This window comes from Gopherus flavomarginatus, chromosome 2 (assembly GCF_025201925.1).
Source record: "Gopherus flavomarginatus isolate rGopFla2 chromosome 2, rGopFla2.mat.asm, whole genome shotgun sequence".
Classification (NCBI taxonomy): domain Eukaryota; kingdom Metazoa; phylum Chordata; order Testudines; family Testudinidae; genus Gopherus; species Gopherus flavomarginatus.
The window spans coordinates 280817014-280838644 of record NC_066618.1 but is presented as its reverse complement, the minus strand read 5'-3'; the positions used below and the strand labels follow the sequence as shown (position 1 = coordinate 280838644).

Here is a 21631-nt window from a genome sequence, read left to right as displayed (position 1 = left end):
GAAAGGCTGTAGGCAACGAAACTGTGAACTGAATCCAGATCTCCTAAGTCATTGGACACTGCCCTTAGCATAAGACCATCCCCTTCACACCTTGGAATCACCCCTTGCATGACACTCTCCCCTGCACAAACTAATGTTGCATGTGTAAAGCTCCAGCACTGCACCGTGTGCATTGCATAGGATTCTGCTGTGTTACCTAGCAACACTGTATGCAATGTGGCTTTGCATGCAGTTCAGATATAATCTAGCAGTAAGGCATGCAGGTGACATGGCTCTCCTGTCACATTCCTACAATGCGAGCAGCTAGGCATTTACAGTGGTGCCGATATATATGGCAATGCGTTAAACTAGGGATTACAGTATTGTTTTCTCACATCACTGTGGCAGTCCATGCAGCACTGATATTTTTCATACCAAAGTTCAGAATGCAGCAACAAGTCGATTATAGAAAACTTTTGATACAGACTGAGACCTCATCTTCCATTTTTTAAAGGTTTGATTTTTACATACAAAAATTGTGCCCACACAACGAATGTGTAAGCGCAAGTCTAAATACATGACCCCTTACTATCTGATTATGAGTCCAAGTCTGGTAGTTAGATGCACAAATCGATAGATATGGAGGCAAAACTGGATCATGTGTTACAAAGTTGCATGGAGACCACTCTTTTTGAAAACGTGTCCCTAAAGGTGGCATTAACATTTTCTCTACCAGCACTTTATGCAGCTGGGAAACTGCCAGAAATTTCAAATGCTTATGCAGTGGCCATCAATCATCATTTTGTTCTTATATATCCAAGCTTCAGCAGACATGGAACGCACTTGCCTGGTACTGTTGGACTTGGCGGACTGGAACTGAGACCTTGCTGTTACTCAGTCGTTGGCCACTTGCTAGTGGGAGATGAGACCTGCATCTCTGCCTCCAACAGGTGGCGTTTGAAACAGCTTTCTTGAGATCATGTTTATTTGGAGAAAGCCCGACCCTCAGGGCCTTTCTCCCTGGGGCAGAACAGGTGCTCAGTGAGTTTGTATACTGCAGATGTAACATGACAGGAGGGACATAGCTTGATGCTGGTGGATTTAGTTTGTGCTATCCTGAAGCACAATGAAAGATGGGATCCTGCAACCAAGTGGACGAGGCTGAACAGAACTTAAAGGAAAGGAAGGCCTAATGGGGCCACAAAGCAGAAAGACACCCCTCACCCCAAGTCCAGCTTTCCTAAAACTGCTCTAACAAAATAAAAGATATACAGAGATTTCCCTAAAAATGGACCAATGGACACAGCTCAGTTCCTCTTCAGAGTGGATGCACAAGAGACGGACAGGACATGCACAAACACCCTCTCCACAACAGACCACAAATAGCCCCATGATAAGCTTCACCAAGGGTGGAGACCCATGCAGGCAGTAGAGAATTGTCACTTTTTCCTTCTGCAGCCCATGCCTCCCTCAGCTATCTCTGTTTTCTTTTCCCCCATTAATGGCTTTCTCCACCCATTCAGTATATCGGAGGCAAGGATTTTTATTTTTATTTTTTTGCATTGATAACCCAGCTGTGCAACACTGAGAATTAGTGCGTAGGTGGGATAGTAAAAAAAGGCTAACCCAGCCAGTATGGATCTGTGATCATAGCTATACATACTATAATGTAGTACATGTCCCTTTCTATTCATTGTACCCATATTAGCGTCCCCTGCCTTTGTTACTCACTGTTTGCAAATATTCATTTTAACTTATTGTAGAATGGGTGTTTCATATGTCTACCAGTATTTACAGTGAACATGTGTCCTTGCGTAGGACCAAAAATATTCACTATTTGTCATGCTTCTATTTAAAAAAGTTTCAATGATCCTGTCAGTTAGAAGAAATAGTACCTTGTGACTTAGGTGACCGATCATACCCAGTGAATTGCAGAGTCAGACTGAACAGATTGCAAACCACCGGGCGGCTGAAAATGGTGGCTCCAAATTAATAACAAATCGATTGGCAGAAAGCAGGAGGAGCTCACAGATTATTTGCAAATGGAAAAAAGAGCAACATAGCCAACAAATGTTCCCTACAGATAATTCAGCCAGCTCTAGTTTTGACAGAATTCTTCAGGAGGAAGAAAAACTAAAATGTGCTATTTGCATACACACAAATTCTCTGTAATACAGCACTGAGACTTGGATAGCAGCACAATGGGCCTCTCATCTACTAAATTGTATGTTCAATTAGTGTAACAATCCAGATTCTACTCTGCTAATCTATTTTAACAAAATGATGCAAATAAACTAGATGAGGTCTTTTCCATCAGGAAAGTCTACAATTCAATGAATGCAGGTATTTGTTGTGATTCTTAATAGATAACCACTCTGCAGCTTTCTATATGCCTTCAGCTACTTTCAGTATATTTAAAGAAACACATGCAACTCTTGTGCTGGATGACTCAGAGCATAGCAGGCCCATTAATATGTTTGAACGTAAGAAACATATGTCAAAAAGGGATTTCCCAGAGGCTGCATTTTCTCTCTTTTCAGAAATACAGTTCTGTTAAAGGTCTACAGATAGTTTCTGAAGCAGTTCTCTTCATCTCTCAAAACATGCTATATTATGTTCTGTGTGTTGTAGGTGAAATATTCCTAAGTGAAAATCTGACCTTTGTCTTTTGTAATTCTGGGAACTTTGCAAGTTTCATTTGGCTTGAAGGATTTAGCTTAAACAAATAGGAGGTTATTTTCTACATCTGAAATAGTGTTGTTTTAGAATAGTGTTTTGGGCAGGTTGTAATATGTATGGACACTGCACAAGACCAATAGCTCCTTTTCTATATATACCGTTTATTCTACTTACTACTCAGTGAAAGAAATTACTGTATCACCTATAAAAAGTGGATTAAAACTTTTAATCAAAACCCTAATTATGCAGCAATGTGTACAAGATGTGTACTTGCCTTCAGTCCCAAGCCTGCAAAGGGATCCACCCACATGGCCCCTTTATGCCTGCACAGTGTAGCACTGTGCTCAATATCCCTTTTAAGGAGAAGTGCTTCAGTGAGCAACCATTTGATCTCATTATTAGATCTCTTCTCCTGCCTCTCCCCTACCTCTATGTAGCTTCTTGTGACCCATACTTGCTGCATGAGGTCTCAAGTTAGACCAGAGTCCTGCAGACAGCACTGTGATTATCATCATAGTTGATTTGTGTTCCAGTAGTGCCAAGAAGCCCTATTGTGTGGATCACTATGGTCCCTTAGAATATGTGTTAGCTACTTATACTAAACAATCTGTTCCAGCTTGCATTTTGCTTTGATGCTGAAAGCACCTTTCCAGACCAGAAGAGGAGCTCTGTGTAAGCTCGAAAGCTTGTCTCTCTCCCCAACAGAAGTTGGTCCAATGAAAGATATTGCCTCCCCCACCCTGTCTCTCCACAGTCTAGATAGACAGATAAAGGGTGTGAGAGGAAACTGAAGCACAGAAGAACTGCAAACAGAACCCTAATCCCTGCCTCCCAGTCTGGCAGTCCGTCTACTAGACCCCAAATAGTCAATGAGATTACTCAATGTTGTGTAAAAGTTAATGCATATGGAAGGGTTTTTCAGACTCAGGGTTTTAGATCTGTAAAGTGTTCAGGGCAGGGAATGTATCTTTCCTTGTTTCTGTGATCTACCTAGCATAGATTTGGGCACTCAAACTATAATATAAACAAGCACACAGCAGCAGTAAAAGGAGGACAGACATTAATAAACCCATTTAAAAAAACACCAGTAGCAGTATGAGTCATACTTGTTGGGTGCCGTAGAGTTGTCAGAAAGGGTCTATATTTTGACCCACAATGTTTCTTCCACATGCTACACTGTAAAACTGGAATTATTTCTGTACAATTGTGCTGTTTTGACCGATTCAAGAAATGCCTGAAAAATGTATGCAAATCCTTGCTATTTATTGAACCTGCCTAGCAACGTGTTTTTCAGCCGTAGCAGGCGAGTGTGCAATGGGTGACACTTTGCCCTGCTTAGCAATGGACTTGAATGGTAGCATGCATGCCTGACAGTGGGGGTCTGGTAAGATGACTAAGCATAAGAGGAATTCACATAAAAGACGTGTGAAGAACTACACACAGCGTTTGAGCGTTACCCATTTGCAGAATGTGGAGCCAACAGGTTTTTCATAATACGACCTTTCCTTTAGCTTTTGTGATTGATTTTTAGACATCGTATGACATGTTTTTAATCATTAGGTCATGTTCCCTTGTTTTAAAAATCAGAAGACATTAACAAGAGTTCTACTTCCTCTCCTTACATTCTCCTTAGTCAGCTCAGCTCCAAGAATACTACAGCAAATAGATTTTTACCTCCCTAGTAAACACCAAGAGTGAAATTCACTCTTGCTTAGAGGGCCAGCATTCTGCCTAGGTGGCACTTATGTTCCATTTAAGACCTATTTGAGGACTTAGAAGGTGCACAGGCCTTTGGGCTATTTACCCCTGTGTCATGGACCCTTTGGGCAGGCTAATGCAGCAACAAAGTAGCTGCAAGCCCAGTTTGGCACACGAGACCCTACAGAAAGCCCTGGCATTGGGGCATTACAGGATGGGTCAGGTGTAGACAGGCGAGTGGCTGGGGTGGGTATTGGGGCCCCTCTGTACCATTTCAGTGTCATAATGGCATACAATGAGCATAGTCGGTAAGACTGCTGTAGTCTGCCAAATTGGCCCCTGGCAACGCCCAACTAGGCTAAGGATGCATCTGGCCTTTGTGCTTGCACAGGGATGAGTTTCACTCCAAATGCATCTATGAACATTCCCAAGGGATTTATTTAATCCAGGGAGCATCAAGGTGGGTAAATGCTGTAAAACATATGTCAGTGCAAAAGAGAATTTACAAACTGAATGCATTGATGCCAGGAAGAAATATTGAATTTGTAGACTAGTTTTACTGTTCACGCACCATAGTAATTAAACATTCTGAACCAAATCCTCAAAAGAGTGCACCATTCATGCACATACCCAGATTTGTGTACCCAGATAGGGGCATTTGTGCACCTAAACTGGCAAGCATTCCCTTTGTAAATGCACATCATTTTATCATTTATTTGTGGAAGCACCCACTGTATGATAAGTGTTTGCAAAGTGCCTAAGGTACCAGCTCCAAGGAGCTCACAGTCTGAGGACATGACAAAATCTGGCTGTAAAGACTAAATCCTGCCCTGGAAACGGATGATAAAAGACAGCACACTGCCTGCTGTGTCCTCTGCTCCTGGAATCCAGACTGCGAGGACAGGATTTTTCACTTGCAGCTGCAGCAACGTGCTGTGGAATTCATGCTGAAGCTCTTTGGAGAAAAAGCACCCTGCACCTCAACTAGCAGCCAGCTGGTACTTTCTACTGACCGTGGCATATGCGTTCTGATTGCCACAAAAGATCTAGTAGAATACAGAAAGTTCAGGGCACGGGTGAAAGGCTCCACTCTTTTCCTCCCATGAACACACCAACATGTATTTTTAACTGAAATAAAGACATGTTTCATTCAGTGATGTGTCTCATGTGATGGACAGAGTAAATGAAAATTAGACAGGTTACTTACAATTAAAGTGACTGTCATGGCAAAAAATGAAGTAATAATTTTAGTGAACAGCCAAAAAAGCCATGGCACACAATTATTTTAGCTAATATTAAATTGCCATTCAAAATATGAAAAGTCAAATATCTTATTTTGCACCAGAAATTGTTCCAAGCCATGTAATATTTAACCAAGTACTGTAATAGCAAAATCTCCATATGCTACTAAGCTGGCCATATACAGAGCCACATTTGTAACAATGCAGGGAGTTTATTCAGAGTGATAAAGACCATGACTTCTTACAAAAGAGGAAAAAGACATTATAAATCATGTTTTCTGCCATGGAAATCATGTGCATGGCAAACATACTAGAATTATAGATACTAGCTCAGGGGTGGCCATCTGTGGCTCCGGAGCCACAAGCAGAAGTTAATATGCGGCTCCTTGTATAGGCACCAACTCCGGGGCTGGAGCTATAGGCACCAACTTTCCAATATGCCAGTGCTGCTCACTGCTCAACCCCTGGCTCTGCCACAGGCCCTGCCCCCACTCCAACCCGTCCTGCCCCCTCCCCTCAGCCTGCAGTGCCCTTTCCTCCCCAGAGCCTCCTGCCCACCACAGAACAGCTGATTGGGAGGTGCGGGGATGGAAGGGGAGGTGCTGATCGATGGCACAGCCGGTGAGTGGGAGGTGCTCGGAGAGGAGGTAATTGGGAGCTGCTGACGTATCACTGTGGCTCTTTGGCAATGTACATTAGTAAAGTCTGTCTCCTTCTCAGGCTCAGGTTGGCCACCCCTGGTCTACTAGAATTAAACAACAGATTTTATGCTAGAACAAGATTTAACACACACAACAGAAAAACAAAGTAAAATCAACAAACTTAAATGTAATGGCATTCTTATGTACTGCCTTGATTTATGCAGGCGTTCTCAAGCTGGGGGTCACAACCCCTCAGGGGGTCATGAGATTATTACCTGGGGGTCACAAGCTGTCAGCCCTGTGTCTGGTGGGCCTTAGGCCATCAGCCCCATGCCCACATTACATTTAAATTAAATTTAAAACCCCTGATTTTAATTTATAAGGGGGGGAGGTCGCCCTCAGAGGCTTGCTGTGTGAAAGGGGTCATCAATACAAAAGTGTGAGAACCACTGATTTATAGCCTATCTGGAAGTGTTGTTAGAGATGGCATTGGCAGGAAATATAAACAGTCCCCTTTGGGGACCAAATCACAATGATGCAGAGTCTCATGAACAGCATCTTCTGATTTTGCTCCTTTCTGATTTAGGGAGCATCCAAGCTTCTTCTGTTATTTGAGGTCTCTCTGAAATTCTCACATTGGAGGTTCAGATTTTAAACCTCACATCACCATTTTTCTCCAGAAGCGGATTGCATAAGTTAGAACAGTGAGAGAGTGTCTTTCCATTTCCCTTCTGGTCAAGATGATATTATTCATACTGAGTTTACAAACAGACCATTCCTTTGATAAACTCCCTGCGCCATTCAGTTCACACGCATGGTTTCAACCTCTGTTTCATGTACGGTGATCAGACAGCAAGTGTGAAAAATCGGGACGGAGATGGGGGGGGAATAGGCACCTATATAACACAAAGCCCCAAATATTGGGACTGTCCCTATAAAATTGGGACATCTGGTCACTCTAGTTTCATGGATTGAAATAAAATCAACATAATCTCTTAAAACAAACTGCCTATTTAGGCCCTGATCCTGGGAAGACTTAGGCACAAGCTTAAGTTTGTACACTACGAGTGAAACCCTGACCCCACTCAAGTCAGCGGCAAAATTCAGTGCAGCCAAGATTTCATACCATGAGTAATCCCATTGAAGTAATTGAGGCTACTCAGACTGTATAAAGTTAGGCACATGCATTGTATTTTGGCTGCTTAATGATCAATTACTTTTCACCTCTGATATTTATTGATTAGCGACTCGGAGTCAGGAAGCAGAATTTCCCATCTAGGCATGTGATTTTACTATGAGAATTAATTCGACAATATTTACCCCCTTGATTATTCCATTAAAAAGCTTTTCCTCCACTACAATTAGTATTTCATTGCCAGAAAAATAACTTATTATCCATGCAAGCATTTGCCATCTTACTTGCAATCAGAGAATTTATATCAACAGACATGGCATTTGATTCCTTTGCAGACTAAATCTGTATTTGCAATGGGGATGCCTTCTATTTAAAGCTACTGACTGTAAGGAGAAGAAAATAGGAAGTTACTTACAATTACTTAGCACTTTTCATTCAGAAGGACCTCAGCTCTAAGGTACTTCCCTCTAAATTACTGCATTTTACCTATTATTGAAATACAGCTACTCAGTATAGAACATAGTACAGCACAACATACAACCAGAGATTGGTATGCACAGATGTTTAATCAAAGAGGTGATAAACATCTAGTTAAAGCTTGAGTAGAATTTAGACAGGATTCAGTAAATTCTCAAGTAACAGCTTAGGCCATAATACCAAGTTTTAAACCCTCTACTCTTGAATAATGTGATGACAGGTAGTCAGAACCTCTGTTTGACATCTCCTCAGCAATAGGGTGACCAGATAGCAAGTAGCAAGCATTCTTCCAAGTGGTTGAGCTCACAGCTCAGGAGTGGTAATGACGAACATATCTTTGATTCAGATGCATGTTCTTAATTTGTGGTGCTGTTTTGTTCTTCCAAGAAATCCTGGCATAATTACTTTCATAATCACACTGTGGGCACACTTCATTGATTACACTAATCTAGAAACGTCAGATATCCCCTAACTCTGAATTAGGGAATTCTATTAATTCAGAAGAATGTTTTCAAGTGAGACCTTTTTAAATGGCACCCACTGTAGGGCACTATTGAAAGCTCTAGGATAGGGCTGCATGGATTCTTTTGCCTGTTCTTTCAACCAGCTACACCTTTAATCACTTATGGCCTGACCCCAAATGGATCCTTAATTTTAGAGGGAGTGACAGGTGCTCTCAGTATCTCTTAGGAACTGGCCATTGATTTGTATGCTGCCTGCTTCCTTCCTGAACCAAGTTTAGGTATGTGTGACTTTTCTTACTTTTTTTAGGGCATCTCTTTACAGAAAAATGCTAAACCCTGATTCTCCTTCCTATAATCTTGTTGCAAAATTACTTGACGTCAAACTGTGAGATAAAATATACTCTTTGATTCTTTTAACGTATGCATGCTTACAGCAAAAACACATGATGAGTTGAAACAAACTGTGCTTAAGGGTCCACTTCCATGAATCACAGTGATTAGTTTATTCATTTCCAAGACTTTATTTCTGTGCTTTATTTCCCTGAAGTTTTCTTCTTCTTCTAGAGCTGGGTTTCTGCATAACATGGACCACTCTGAATAGGGAGGTTGTCTCTTCTCCCCTATTCACCACTGCATAGACAAAACCAATGCTCAAGAAAGCTTTTTGCAAATGAACAATAAACACCCACTACCAAGAATAAACAACATTGGTTTCCTTGTGAGCTCCTAGGCCTCAATTCCACCCCATGCTCCAGCCACTTTGCATTGCTCCACCAGTGCCAAACAACTCTAAACCTTGTGGGCCTGGCCTCCCAGAGGATACTCCCTGTGTAGGGGGATTCTGAGAAAGTACAGGAGCTGCTGTAGGGATGCCTATGCTTCCTTGGCGCTCAACCTAAAGGGCATGACTGGGGCTTTCCCTTCCTCACATAGTTGTAACAGGCCTTTGGAGCTGTTGGCAGCTGGTGTATGTTAGAACACCTGTGTTGGGCACCAGTCCACTGCCAGGGCTGGCTCCAGGGTTTTTTCTTCCCCAAGCAGCAAAAAGACCCGCCCCCCCGCGCGATCACGATCTGCAGCTCTACCGCCACTGCTTCAGTCTTCAGCAATTCGCGGCTGGTCCTTCGCTCCGAAATGTAGTAAGGGACCTGCCCCCGAATTGCTACCGAAGACACGGACGTGCCACTCCTCACCGTTGGCCGCCCCAAGCAGCTGCTTGCTGGGTTGGTGCCTGGAGCCGGCCCTGCCCACTGCAGAAAAACCCCAGATTGGGACAATGCAAAAAGCACTTCACACACCCCACCCAGTGCGTCAAGTGCACAGCAATGGCAGCGGAGGATCTGACCCTCAGTACTTCAGTATCAATTGGCAAATAGTTTCTAGTAAAACGTATCAATAAAGAGCCATACATCCATTCTATCGCCAAAAGGGCAAAGGTCTACTCTTGGCCCTGCTCAGCTGACCAGTGGGAACATGGAGGCCAATACCTGTTCCATGAATGTAATCAAATGAATCAAGATTGGCCAAACAGATCAGAGAAGAGAGTTTATTCCAGGACTGCAATCAATGCAGTTAATCTGCTTTAGGCACTTGAAAATCATATGTGATATCTCAGTGATTTCTGAGTATTATCAGAAAAACTCTAATGTATCTGGAAGGATCCCATAACTATTTAAGTCATGGCTTTATAGGGCAAGTCCTGGACATTCTCAAAAAAGATCTTTCTGATTATAAAAGAAACCAACCTCAATTTAAATACAAATACTGCTTCAGACATCATATGTAACTGCTATTAAAGTAAGGCAGGTATCTTCTGCCCAACTGTTAAATTTCTTTCCTTCAAAGAGTAAAAGGATCTCAGAGTTTATAGGGCTGAACTTGCTATTCAAGTTTCATGACTTCACAGACGTTGCCTAACTCAAGCTAGGGAAGAAAGGAAGGAAAAATCATTTATTGTGAGACAGGAATGTGAACATTCAAAGAATACTTTCCACTTCTTGCATAAGTGATATGGGTGCTGACCTACTTGCTTTCCTTTTTCTTATAATATTGCACTTCAGGTTTGCCTGGTATTTCTCATATCTTTACTGCCTTATCCTGGCACTTTAAATACTAGAGACTGGGTACATATATGCAAAGTGCCCGCTTCAGAGATATGCTGAGCACCTGCACCTCCAATTAAACCCTCCAACTTGATCTCAGGATCAAGCCCTAACTCTTAGAATCTGGTAAACAAACATATCCAGGAGATAGGGTGACCAGGCGTCCAGATAAAATTGGGGCCGTCCCGATATTTGGGTGGTTGTCTCGTGTCCCGATATTTTGCTCCGCCAGCAGCACTCAGGTTTTTGGTTATTTTTTTTCGCTCCGCCAACATGCCCCTCCCATGTGTCCCAATATTTTCTTCATCTCGTCTGGTCATCCTACCAAGAGAGCAATCTCTAGTCTAGCATCGCTCATAGGAATGCAAGGATAATGAACTTCAGGATAATGAATGTATAGCTATCTGAGAATATATTAATATGAACACCACACTATAGAAAACTGGATCAGACTGCAGAGCACAATAGGGCTAGTTCAGTCCAGCAACTGTCTTCCATTTTGCAGGTACAAATCACTCTGCATACAATTTTGCACCTGTATTTATCTCCTTTATGTGTCCAAATCCCTTATTTGCAGACATATTCAAGCATCCTGACATCTCAGTGATCAAAATTACTGGTGCCCACAATTTTGCAGCTAAAAACACAGGATGCATCTACATTGCAAAACCCCACAGCAGTGAGTCTCAGAGCCCAGCTCAACCTACTTGGGCTTGCAGGGCTTGCATTATGGGGCTAAAACTAGTAGTGTAAACCTTCCAGCCTTTGAGACCCTCCCTTCTCCCTGGGTTTCAAAGCCTGGGCTCCAGCCTGAGTGGGATCATCTACATTGCTACTTGTAACCCCGTAATGTGAGCGCAATTCAGTTGACCTGGGCTCTGAGATTTGCTGCCTCAGGATTAGTTTCGCAGTGTAGACATACTGAAAGAGTACACCTACACTGGAAAAAAAAGACCCACAACACTGATGTGGCTGACCCAGATCAGCTGACAGAGGCTTTCAGAGCTCAGACTGTGGGGCTAAAAATTGCTGTGTAGATGTTTGGGCTTGGGCTGAAGAGTGGGCTCGGGGACCCTCCCCCCCACACGCAGCATCCCAGAGCTCAGGCTCCAACTTAAGCCCAAACATCTATACACCAATTTTACAGCTCCACAGGCCAAGTCAGCTGACACAGGCTAGCTGCAGGTATTTCACTGCTGGGTAGACTTACCCACAGAGGCCTGATTAAGCCCAAGGTTAATATTTGGCCCAGGAAGTGCATTATTAGTGCAACTGAATCAAAAGTTGCTAGAGATTTTTTCCAACAGTGTTTCTCACAGGTTTTGGGGTTTTATTTAAAAGTGCTGGAGTAAATCTAAGCAGACTTGAAGGTGAAAGGAAAAACGTTCGGCAATTCAGGACATCCTCCTCCCCATGTTTTAAAAACTAAAACTATAGTTTAACAATTACAAAACTGCATGTTTAGTTTAATGTTGCCTATACTCCAAGTATAATTTGGGTTAATAAAGGTCTAATGAAGTAATGCTTATAGCAACAGTAACCATGCATGTATGAAACTTATCATTACATGGTATAGTCTTTGCAACTCAAGGTATGTAGGTATCCTATATTATTATATATATATTATATATATTATATCCTATGTTATTATACATAAGGTTAATGAACTAAAGATGTTTATAAATAAGCCAATTCTTCTCACCTAAAATATCAATGTGAACCCCCTTGGTAATTTCAAATACATAAAGTCTGAAATAAAAGATTTTGAATATAAGCAGTACAGTATGATTAAGGGCCAGGACCTGCGGTTAATACTAGGCATGGACCAATATTTTCAAAAGTGACTAATGATTTTGCATTTCCAAACATGAGATACAGATGCTCAGCACTTTCTGAAAATCAGGCTCCCTTAAGAGGTCTTGTGCTGGGCATCCAAAAATAGAGGCACCTCAGATCACGTCCCTTTGAAAATCTTGACCACAGTGCCTCCTACCATGAGCAGCCCTAGCAATGACAGAGAGGTCTCACTGGGATGGCTCACAGTAGAAACAGTGCACCCAGCAGCAAGCATTTTGCAGGCTTGAACTGAAATTGATATCTTTAGAATGCTTTGAAAATGAGCACACTGCTGACAAAGGAGGTTACATTTTGCACATACATTTTATTTATAAAACGCAACATTTTAGAGGTTCAGGGAGAAAAACAAACAAGTTAAACTGGAATGCTTCACACTTGGCAGTTTAAGAAATGCTTTCAGTTATAGCTGACACCTTCAACTTTGCCTTCAGATGAAACACTTCAAATAACAATCAGTTACACAACCTGCTTACAATCAGCAGCTTATCTCACAAGACATCCAATAACAATTTTTTCTTTGTGGTAACAGTGTGTCCAGCTGACTTCTACGGCATTGATTGGGTTTGTTTACTCTGACTGTCAATCGCTCTTTTAAGTGCTTCATCTGGCACAAGATCTGATCTCTTAACATCTAAATGGCTACAGCCAATTTTAGGGCAGCTATTAAAAAGAAAAATAAATAAATCAGAAGAATTATATTAGTCACCCGAATGTAGCATTTGCTGTTTTATATTTTATTCCCACTCTCACCCCAAAGAAACTTTGTCAGTGATTTGCTGCAGCTTTTCCTTGATGGATAATAAATCTCTGTTGGGAAAAAAGAGTCTAATTATCTTAATAGGTGGGAGTTGATGTCTCAAGGGAATGAGTGTAATGAGATATAAAGACTTTCACCTGTTGATCACTGTCTTAAATCCAACGAGAGTTGCCAGTGTTACTAATAATACAGTTACTTACTGTAATCATTGTATTTATATATTGCTTTATATCTTCAAAACACTGTATTCTCCCCCCACCAATCTGTGGTGAATAAGTATTAGCCTCCTTATATAGATAGGGAAACAGATTAAAGAGGTTAAGTGACTTGCCCAGAGCCACAGAGTGAGTCAGTGGAAGAGCTAGGGTTATGAAAAGTGATGAGTCCTCACAAGAACGGAGGGGGAGAGGACTGTGTGTCATATTAGTGATCTCTAAAAGTAGAACAAATACAGAGTTCGATATTTGGCTGCAGGTAGTCAGGTAAAGTCAGATTACTTCTACAGTGAAAGATATTCAGGGAAGGGTATCTTTTTCCCTTGCTAGTGGAGCCAGATGTATATGGATAATGCCCACAGTTAAAACATTTGAGGACCCACTTCTTTTGGAACCTAGTTTGTTTTTGGGAAGGAATTTTGTCTAGGACTTGGAATACAGTCAGTTCTCATCCCTTCTATTCCAGGCTTTGTCACTGGCTTGCTGTGTCTGCCTTGGGCAAATCACTTAATCACGCTGTGCCTGAGTTTTTCAATCTATAAACTGGTTAGAATAATAATTATCTGTCTGATAGAAGTGTTGCAAGGCTTAATTAAGGTTTGTCAAGTGCCTTGAAAGTCTCATATAAAACACTTCCTGTAAGTATTAGCACTACTGTGACCAGTGCATGAAATTTTCCCAGGCTGTGGAAGGCACCGTGCAAGGTGTTGGGGAAGCCACAGAGCAGTATGCAGTAGTCCCTTAAGCTGCAGTGGAGCTGAGTTGCATAGCAGTGGAGCTGAGCTGCATAGCAGGCTTCTTTGTGGGAGCACAGAAGGTGGAGGCTGTGGGCAAGCCAGGTGAAATGGCTGAGAGACAGCCAATGGTTTGTGAAGTACACCTGTCAAGTCCACAGGCCCTAAGGAAAGAGGAGTATGCAGCTTGCTGTAGCCAGTACTACATTGCTTTGCCTATAGCAATGGCTGTAGCTCTAGGATGAGGATGGGGAGAAGATTCTGTTCCTCACCCTGTTCCCTCAGCTACTTATTGATCTCCCTGACAAAGCGCATTAACTTGGGCTTTGCCTAACAGACCAGGTTTTGCCTTTAAACCACGTTAGGAATCAAGTATCAGAGGGTAGCCGTGTTAGTCTGGATCTGTAAAAGCAGCAAAGAATCCTGTGGCACCCCACTGTCTGCAATTTGGGGGGCGTGTCATAAACAGATAGCTAAGGGTTAATGTCTCTTTCACCTGAAGCACCTGACCAGAGGACCAATCAGGAAACCGGATTTTTTCAACTTTGGGTGGAGGGAATTGTGTGTCTGAGTCTTTTGTCTGGCTGCCTGCTTTCTCTGAGCTTTGGAGAAGCAGTTTCTACTTTCTAGTCTTCTGTTTCTAAGTGTAAGGACAAAGAGATCAGATAGTAAGTTATATGGCTTCTTTTCTTTGGTATTTGCATGAATATAAGTGCTGGAGTGCTTTGATTTGTATTCTTTTTGAATAAGGCTGTTTATTCAATATTCTTTTAAGCAATTGACCCTGTATTGTATCATCTTAATACAGAGAGAACATTTGTATGTATTTTTCTTTCTTTTTATATAAAGCTTTCTTTTAAGACCTGTTGAAGTTTTTCTTTACTTCAGGGAAATTGAGTCTGTACTCACCAGGGAATTGGTGGGAGGAAGAAATCAAGGGGAGATCTGTGTGTTGGATTGCTAGCCTGATTTTGCATTCCCTCTGGGGGAATAGGAAAGTACTATTTGTTTCCAGGATTGGAAACAGAGAGGGGGAGTCCTTAGTCTATAAGGTGCCACAGGATTCTTTGCTGCTTTCACGTTAGGAATGTTTGCTCCCAATGGAACACCACTGTGAAGAATGCAATCATGTAGCAGCACAACAGAAAATGGTTTACTCCAGCTGGGAGCTTGAGAGAGTAGGTCTGAATGCTTTCTATAGACCTAGCAGGTTGTGGTATTTCAAAAACCGATTCTGTATTTCCAGAACAAATGTTAATTACACATCAACTCAGCTCATTTTAAACAGACAGATCTACGCAGAACTTAAGAGTTACATGTAGCGTGCCTAAGTGACCTTTCTAAATGTAGTTAGAGCAAACCCTTGTTATTGTTGTCATGTGTACTTCTAACATACCATATGATTACATCAAAAATACCCCTACATTAAAGGTTGCAGGTCAAGTACTCAAAAGTTTGTTAATTAATGTAGCATTTTCTATCAGGAATTTAGCCCTAGGAAATATCAAAGAGACCATTCATTGTCAGTAAGTGCTGAGATTTCTCAATTCGGACAGCTGTTTCTGGGTCCTGATCTGAAGTCACACCAAGAGGTAGGCAATAATGTAAATACAAAGGTCTCGTGTTTTCAGTATTTACAAGTCAAACATTTTATTGTGAAATCTGGACATGAGGAGACTCTCGAGACCTTTAACCACATCTGAGGAGTTGACCCAGGAGAAAGCTGGAAACAAAGGTTTAAATTTATAAGATATACACAATTTTGATTGAAAAAGCTGTTGAAGGATTTGGACAAAGAAACTGACCTTGATGATTAGGTCTCTCTATGGAAAAGGGGATATACATCTTCAATTTGTGGAGCTCAAAGAAAAATTTATAAATTACTGTATAGATGGCATTTGACTCTAGTTAAGATCCATCATATTTTTGCTAGTAGGGAGGCATTCTGTTGCAGAGGTGGCTGGAAAAGGGGAACATACTTAATCATGTGGTAGTGGTGTCCAGAAATTTGTTTTTTGGAGGAAATTATTAAAGAGATTCATCTTATGACAAAATGCTGGCTTCCAAGAGATCCCCTGACCTGCTTACTTAATGCTCCAGCAAAGGATCTGCATTTTAAAACAGCAATCAAAAATAAATTAATGTATTGTTCTAACTATACAGCTAGACTCTGTATTGCACATTACTGGAAAAATGTGACTACATCTCCTATGGAACGGGGTACAATAAAATTTGGACAGTTCTTGTAATGGAAAAGCTTTCATACCAAGTACATACACAAGAAGTGCCAAAAAGAGGATAGGTATTCAGAAATTTGGTCACTCTTTGTAGTGTACTCAGAGGAGGAGGGCTTCCTAGCTGGCAAGCCAAAATCTTTAGCCATGTTCTTTGAATACTAACCTGATACTGAATAAGTAGGGTACAATGTAGTATGTTAACATTTTATTTTAACTTTGCCTTAACAAAAAGTTCAAAACGTTGGGAAATGCCAGAAGTGCAATTTGAATTCTCGCATTTTCTAAATTTTAAGTGCTTGACTTGGCAACCTTAATATAGGGATGTGTAATTTCCATGTAATTTCCTTAGTTTCTTAAAAAGCCAACGGAAAAAACAGATTCTATCATGTGGAAGCATCCTGACTCCCATGTGGGTCATCAGCAAGATTAGAACTTATAGATTCACGGCAACAACCTCTGTGACATGAGCTATCTGAGTAGCAGGGCTGTTATTGTCCATGTGGACCATCCTCTGGAGGAGGAAGAGACTCATTTTGCTAGTGGATTTCACTGCTGATTACTGACAGCAGAGGAACGTTAAGACTTGGTACTACTTTGTTCAACTCCAGGTTCTGGAGGAGACTGTGTCTACTGGTTACAGGCTGTTCTGCCCTTGTCCCCACAACCTGTTCCCCTTTCTCCCACTCTTTGGCTCCTGTTGCTACTTCTTTTGGCTCCTTTCCACCTCCCAACTGCTGTCCCGCTTTGTTCTATCCCTCAACCCAGCTTCTGTGCCTCTGCCTCCCTGTCCCCTCTGACTCCTATTGCTCCCAGAGCACCAGTCTCCCTTCACCCATTTGCATTCTAGTCAGATTGCTTTCTCCCTGTTATCCATTTGAGCGGCTAGCACAACAGCAACTTTCCTGAAGTCAGGAAGAACAATTTCAGGGAAAGTCCTACTCAGTCCTGTGATGGTGCACGCACAGTCACTGTGGGGATGGTGCACGAGCAGCCAGTCATCACACGGGAGCTGTGTGCAGCTTACGTATGTTCAGTCCAGATAGAATCTTTGGAGAATAATACCATCAGCCTCTTACAAACCTCTCCTGAGCGTGTGCAAAACTGAAAATTTTTCAGAGGCTTATAACATGGCCAAACATATGCTGCTTGGTGAAAATCAGTCTCTCTCTGACACCACGGTGACCCCACTGGCAAATATCATGGCCCTGCTTCCCACCATAAGACAGAGAATATATGTTTTCAACATAGGCAAACCCATATTTTCCCTGATCTCATTCTCAAATGGCTGAAACCTTTTTGCTGAAATTAAACAACAATAACAGCAGCCGCCTGATCTAGACACCCAGCATGGAAAAATATGTGCCCTGAATTCAACAAAGTTATAAGCAGCTGAAAATAGGGTCTTTTTATGGAAAGTGTCAAGCAACCTTAACTATAGGCAGTACTACCAGCATTATCTATGGTAAAAAGTGTTTTCCTGAATTATGGAAGGGACTGTACAGCATATTTTTCTGGCTGAACATTCTTCCCTTCATCTAGGGGTTTATAATTTTCTTTATTAGTTCCTTTTTCTTATTGTAGTACAATATATAAGCTATAAAAAGGAGGCAGTACTATCTTTTCCCTTCCATTTGCAAAAGGGTTATATTATTTTTTACATCAACTTTGACAGTTTAAAAAAAACACACGGTATGGAAAAAAAATGAACTAACTACTTTAAGATGTTAAAATTTCTCTGTATTGTTAAAGACTGTACTAGATCTCTGTTATTTTGTTGTGCAGGTACAGTGAATGGCTGTTACTTCCCCATACACTTGCTGAATGTTTCCTTAACTATTGTTTTTATTTAAAAAAAAAAAAGAAGGTATCCTCCACATGCACAGTACTAATGGGGAGACTGATTTGGGGCAGACATTTATATATTACTTCCTTCAGCCTTGCCAACGCAAATAAATTTAACAGAACAATTGGAATATGATTCCACATACACAGCAAGCCAAGTATCCCCCTGCCCCCCAACACACACATTCTTGCTAACTTACCATGCCTTTTTCTTTTGATTTTCTCGACGCTGTATAATTTTTAGAATGGCTTCTTCTTCGTAGGTATGGCCACAGACTTTATTTCGAACTGGCTTTTGCATTTCCATCTGCAATCAATATGACTGTACTTAACAGAACTAATGATGACCTTGAAAACATTCTCAGACCTGCTCTGGGATGTTGCTAACAGCCCCAGTTAGAGCTGACTGGTATATGGAAATCAACTACATGGAAAAACCAACTTATTTTTTTGGGGAAAAACCATCATCCTAAAACAGGACGAAAAATGCAGTATTTTTAGTGGGAACGGATTTCCAGAAAAATTCTGCATTGGAAGAATCAACATGAAATTTTTTGGATTGTTCGTTATTGCCTTGAAGGCTTGTGTCAGTTTCATTTTCTGTCTGAAAATGAAATTGGCAAGGACCTTCTGGATGGGCTGCTGTCATTTTGATTTTCCCAATGGAAAAATTTGGATTTTGCAAAAAGAGCATTTTTCAAACAAAATCATTCTGACAGAAAATTCCCAACTATCTTGTGCCCCACTGAATACAGTTTATAGGTATCACCCTTCTCTCCAGCTATTATTACAATCAAGTTTAACTTTCACAACTATCCAGGCCCCCATGTGTTAGGAAGGTATTATCTTGTGGAAGAAAGTACTGTGCTCTGGCAACAAAATATAATTCAATTCCAAGCCCCACACATGAAAGTCTCTTGCTTAAAGTGTCAGGAAGTCCCTGTACTCCATAGGCTGAACTACTCCGATTACAGGATCATAGGGTTGGAAGGGACATCAGTCCAATCCCCTGCTCAAAGCAGGACCAAGTCCCCAGATTTTTATCCCAGTTCCCCAAATGGCCCCCTCAAGGACTGAACTCACAACCCTGGGTTTAGCAGGCCAATGCTCAAAACACTGAGCTATCCCTCCCCCCATGTGATAAATTGCATTATTCCCATGAGATTTTATTTCAGCAACATGACCATTGTCTGGATTCTAAAAATCAATATACATATATAGCTAACAAGTATGTTATACAGGTAGGAATGTGAATAGGATTATAATGGCTATGAAGATACAGTGAAGGAACTGAAGATGGGAAATATTTATCTGCTACAGTAATAGTAATAGCATACCTGTGTGATTGGACAAATAAAGTTAATCTGACTTTGAGTCACTGCTATATCTTCATCTATTTGTTCAATGGACTCATTTGCATCAGTATTTGACCGGGGACCAACTACAATGAGAAAAGACAAATTATTGATTTTCATCCAGCTTTTAATATCCAGTCACCATTAAAAAAAAAATCAGCATATGTCACTTACTGTGGTAACTGAGATGCTGCAGTTTTCCCCTAAATAGGAAACAATTGTAATAACTGTGTGGGATCTGCTAGGAAACGTTGATTTTTAAATAGTGACCACTATAGACATGATTTTTATACAATACCAAGAGAGGGAAATGGAAGCCTGATTCAGCAAAATCCTACATGGTGGTGGGATTTGTTACTTCTATTAAAAATCTCTGCATTTACCAAATCAGAGACACAAATTCTGTTCTTGCCCCAAAGTAAATCCAGAATAACACTGCTGACTTCAGTGGAGATCTGCTGGTTTTCACTGGTGTAAATCAAAGTAGAATATGGTCAAGGTTTTTTCCATGACCAAAACAATCCTTACAAAACTATTTAAAAAAAACAACAACCCACCAACCATTTTATTTAATCCTGCATCAGTGACAGAGAACCTCTACTAAGGTATGTGAAGAAGAGCCCATTTTCAAAGTTCAGTCTGAACAGCTACCATATGTACTTGCACATAAGCTGACCTGTCTCTAGACAGGCCTGTTTATTTGTTGTGTATATAACGATTAAAAGTCCCTGACCCATATATGAGATGAGCAGATCTATAAAAAAACAAAACAAAACAAACAAACAAACAATCACATCCTTGCAGCAGTGCCAGAGGAGAGGGAAAGTACTACCATCTCCCCATTGTTTAATCACTTGAGGGCTTTAGTGACCCTGTGGCCCACCCAGCATGCACCTCTGGTGTCCCTACTTTCCCAAGTGGTACCAGAGGACATCTGTTCTCAGGCACCATCCACCCTTCATAGAGCCCAGAGTGTAGTCCAGATACTTAACCATAGGAGCAGGCTGGGTACAGAACTCCTGCTGTTGCTGGTGGCCCCTTTCATTGTTCCACCTCTTGCTACTGGTTATATTTTGTTTTTATATATTTCCTTCTTCCTCTTTCCCTGCCCAAATTGCCCACTTCCCTCCCCCTTCTAACAGCCAATCCACAACAAAGTGTCAAAATGGGTGTGGGATGATTCTGACGTGAGTATGCAATCAGGCTAATAACCAGGCCAGGTCTATTTTTGGAGAACATCTTTGTTAAGAAGGCCTCACTCACTCAAATCCTGGAGAAGCAGCAAACAAGACTGAGACATACCAACAAAACAGATTGGTGAGTTTCATCTGGAAACAGGCCCTTCAACAGAACCATTGGCAAGTCTGAAGAAAAAAAGACTGAAGGGCACGCAATTTAGCTGTCTGTAAATACAGGAACAGGTACTATAAAGAAAGTGAGGACCAATTATCTGCATTATGCACCATTTTATGGGTCTTTTTTCTTATGCTCCTCTTGGAAATGTAATCTTCAGTGTATCATAAATACACTGTATTTCGTGCGAAATATAAACAGTCTTGTGAAAACCAGTAGAAAAAACCCCAAGGTTTTTGCCATACAAAACAACAGGTAAATTATGACTTAGATTTCAAAGGAAACAGGCTGCTCTAGAAGTATCTAAGCTTCAGCAACCACAGGCAGCAATATGGAATGCTTTCTCTGAATACCATATGAATTCTTTTCTTACAAGCGAGGCCAATAAAGCACAAGCGGTACAGATTTTCCATAAATTCGCAGAATCTTTAAATTTTGGCACTTTGTAACTTTGATATTTCTTGCTGAAAACATCTGGAGAGTTACACTTTTGTAGGCTGCATTTTGTTCCAGTTCAGGAGTCTAGTACATGTTCCAGTGCTTTATGTCTGAAAGAATGTGGCAGCTAGAGATGAGTTCTAGGCTAAACGATTGAGGTGGTCTATATATGTTACCAACAGGGCCGGCTTTAGCAAATGTGGGGCCCGATTCCTGAGGGGTGGGGATTGTACTCACTGGGTGGCGCTCCCAGTCTTCGGCAGCACTTCGGATTGCCGGCCGGGAGAGTGGGACTGCTGGGCTTGCAGCGCTCCAGCCAGGGTCGCGGGGCCGTAGGGCTGCTGCGCTCCAGCCGGAGCTCTGGCCGGGGGAGCGGGGCTGCGGAGCCGTGGGGCTGCCGCTCTCCAGCCGGAGCTCTGGCCGGGGT

The 21631-nt window shown here is 41.6% G+C and overlaps 1 protein-coding gene across 5 annotated transcripts in view; it reads right to left on the bottom strand.

Annotated features, from left to right (window-relative positions):
- Nucleotides 1-21631, bottom strand: part of NSMCE2 (NSE2 (MMS21) homolog, SMC5-SMC6 complex SUMO ligase) — a 279238-nt gene that overhangs the window by 83652 nt on the left and 173955 nt on the right. For 2 of the 5 annotated variants that reach the window (XM_050941331.1, XM_050941332.1), the window contains exons 5-7: nt 19396-19499; nt 18259-18365; nt 12558-12933 (exon numbers count right to left, since the gene is read on the bottom strand). In XM_050941331.1, coding sequence (XP_050797288.1) covers nt 12819-12933; nt 18259-18365; nt 19396-19499 — 326 coding nt within the window. In that variant the 3' untranslated portion in view covers nt 12558-12818. Of the gene's footprint in view, nt 1-8919; nt 8945-12557; nt 12934-15062; nt 15703-18258; nt 18366-19395; nt 19500-21631 lie in introns of those variants that run through there. The other 3 variants (XM_050941334.1, XM_050941333.1, XM_050941336.1) reach the window with 3 other exon arrangements.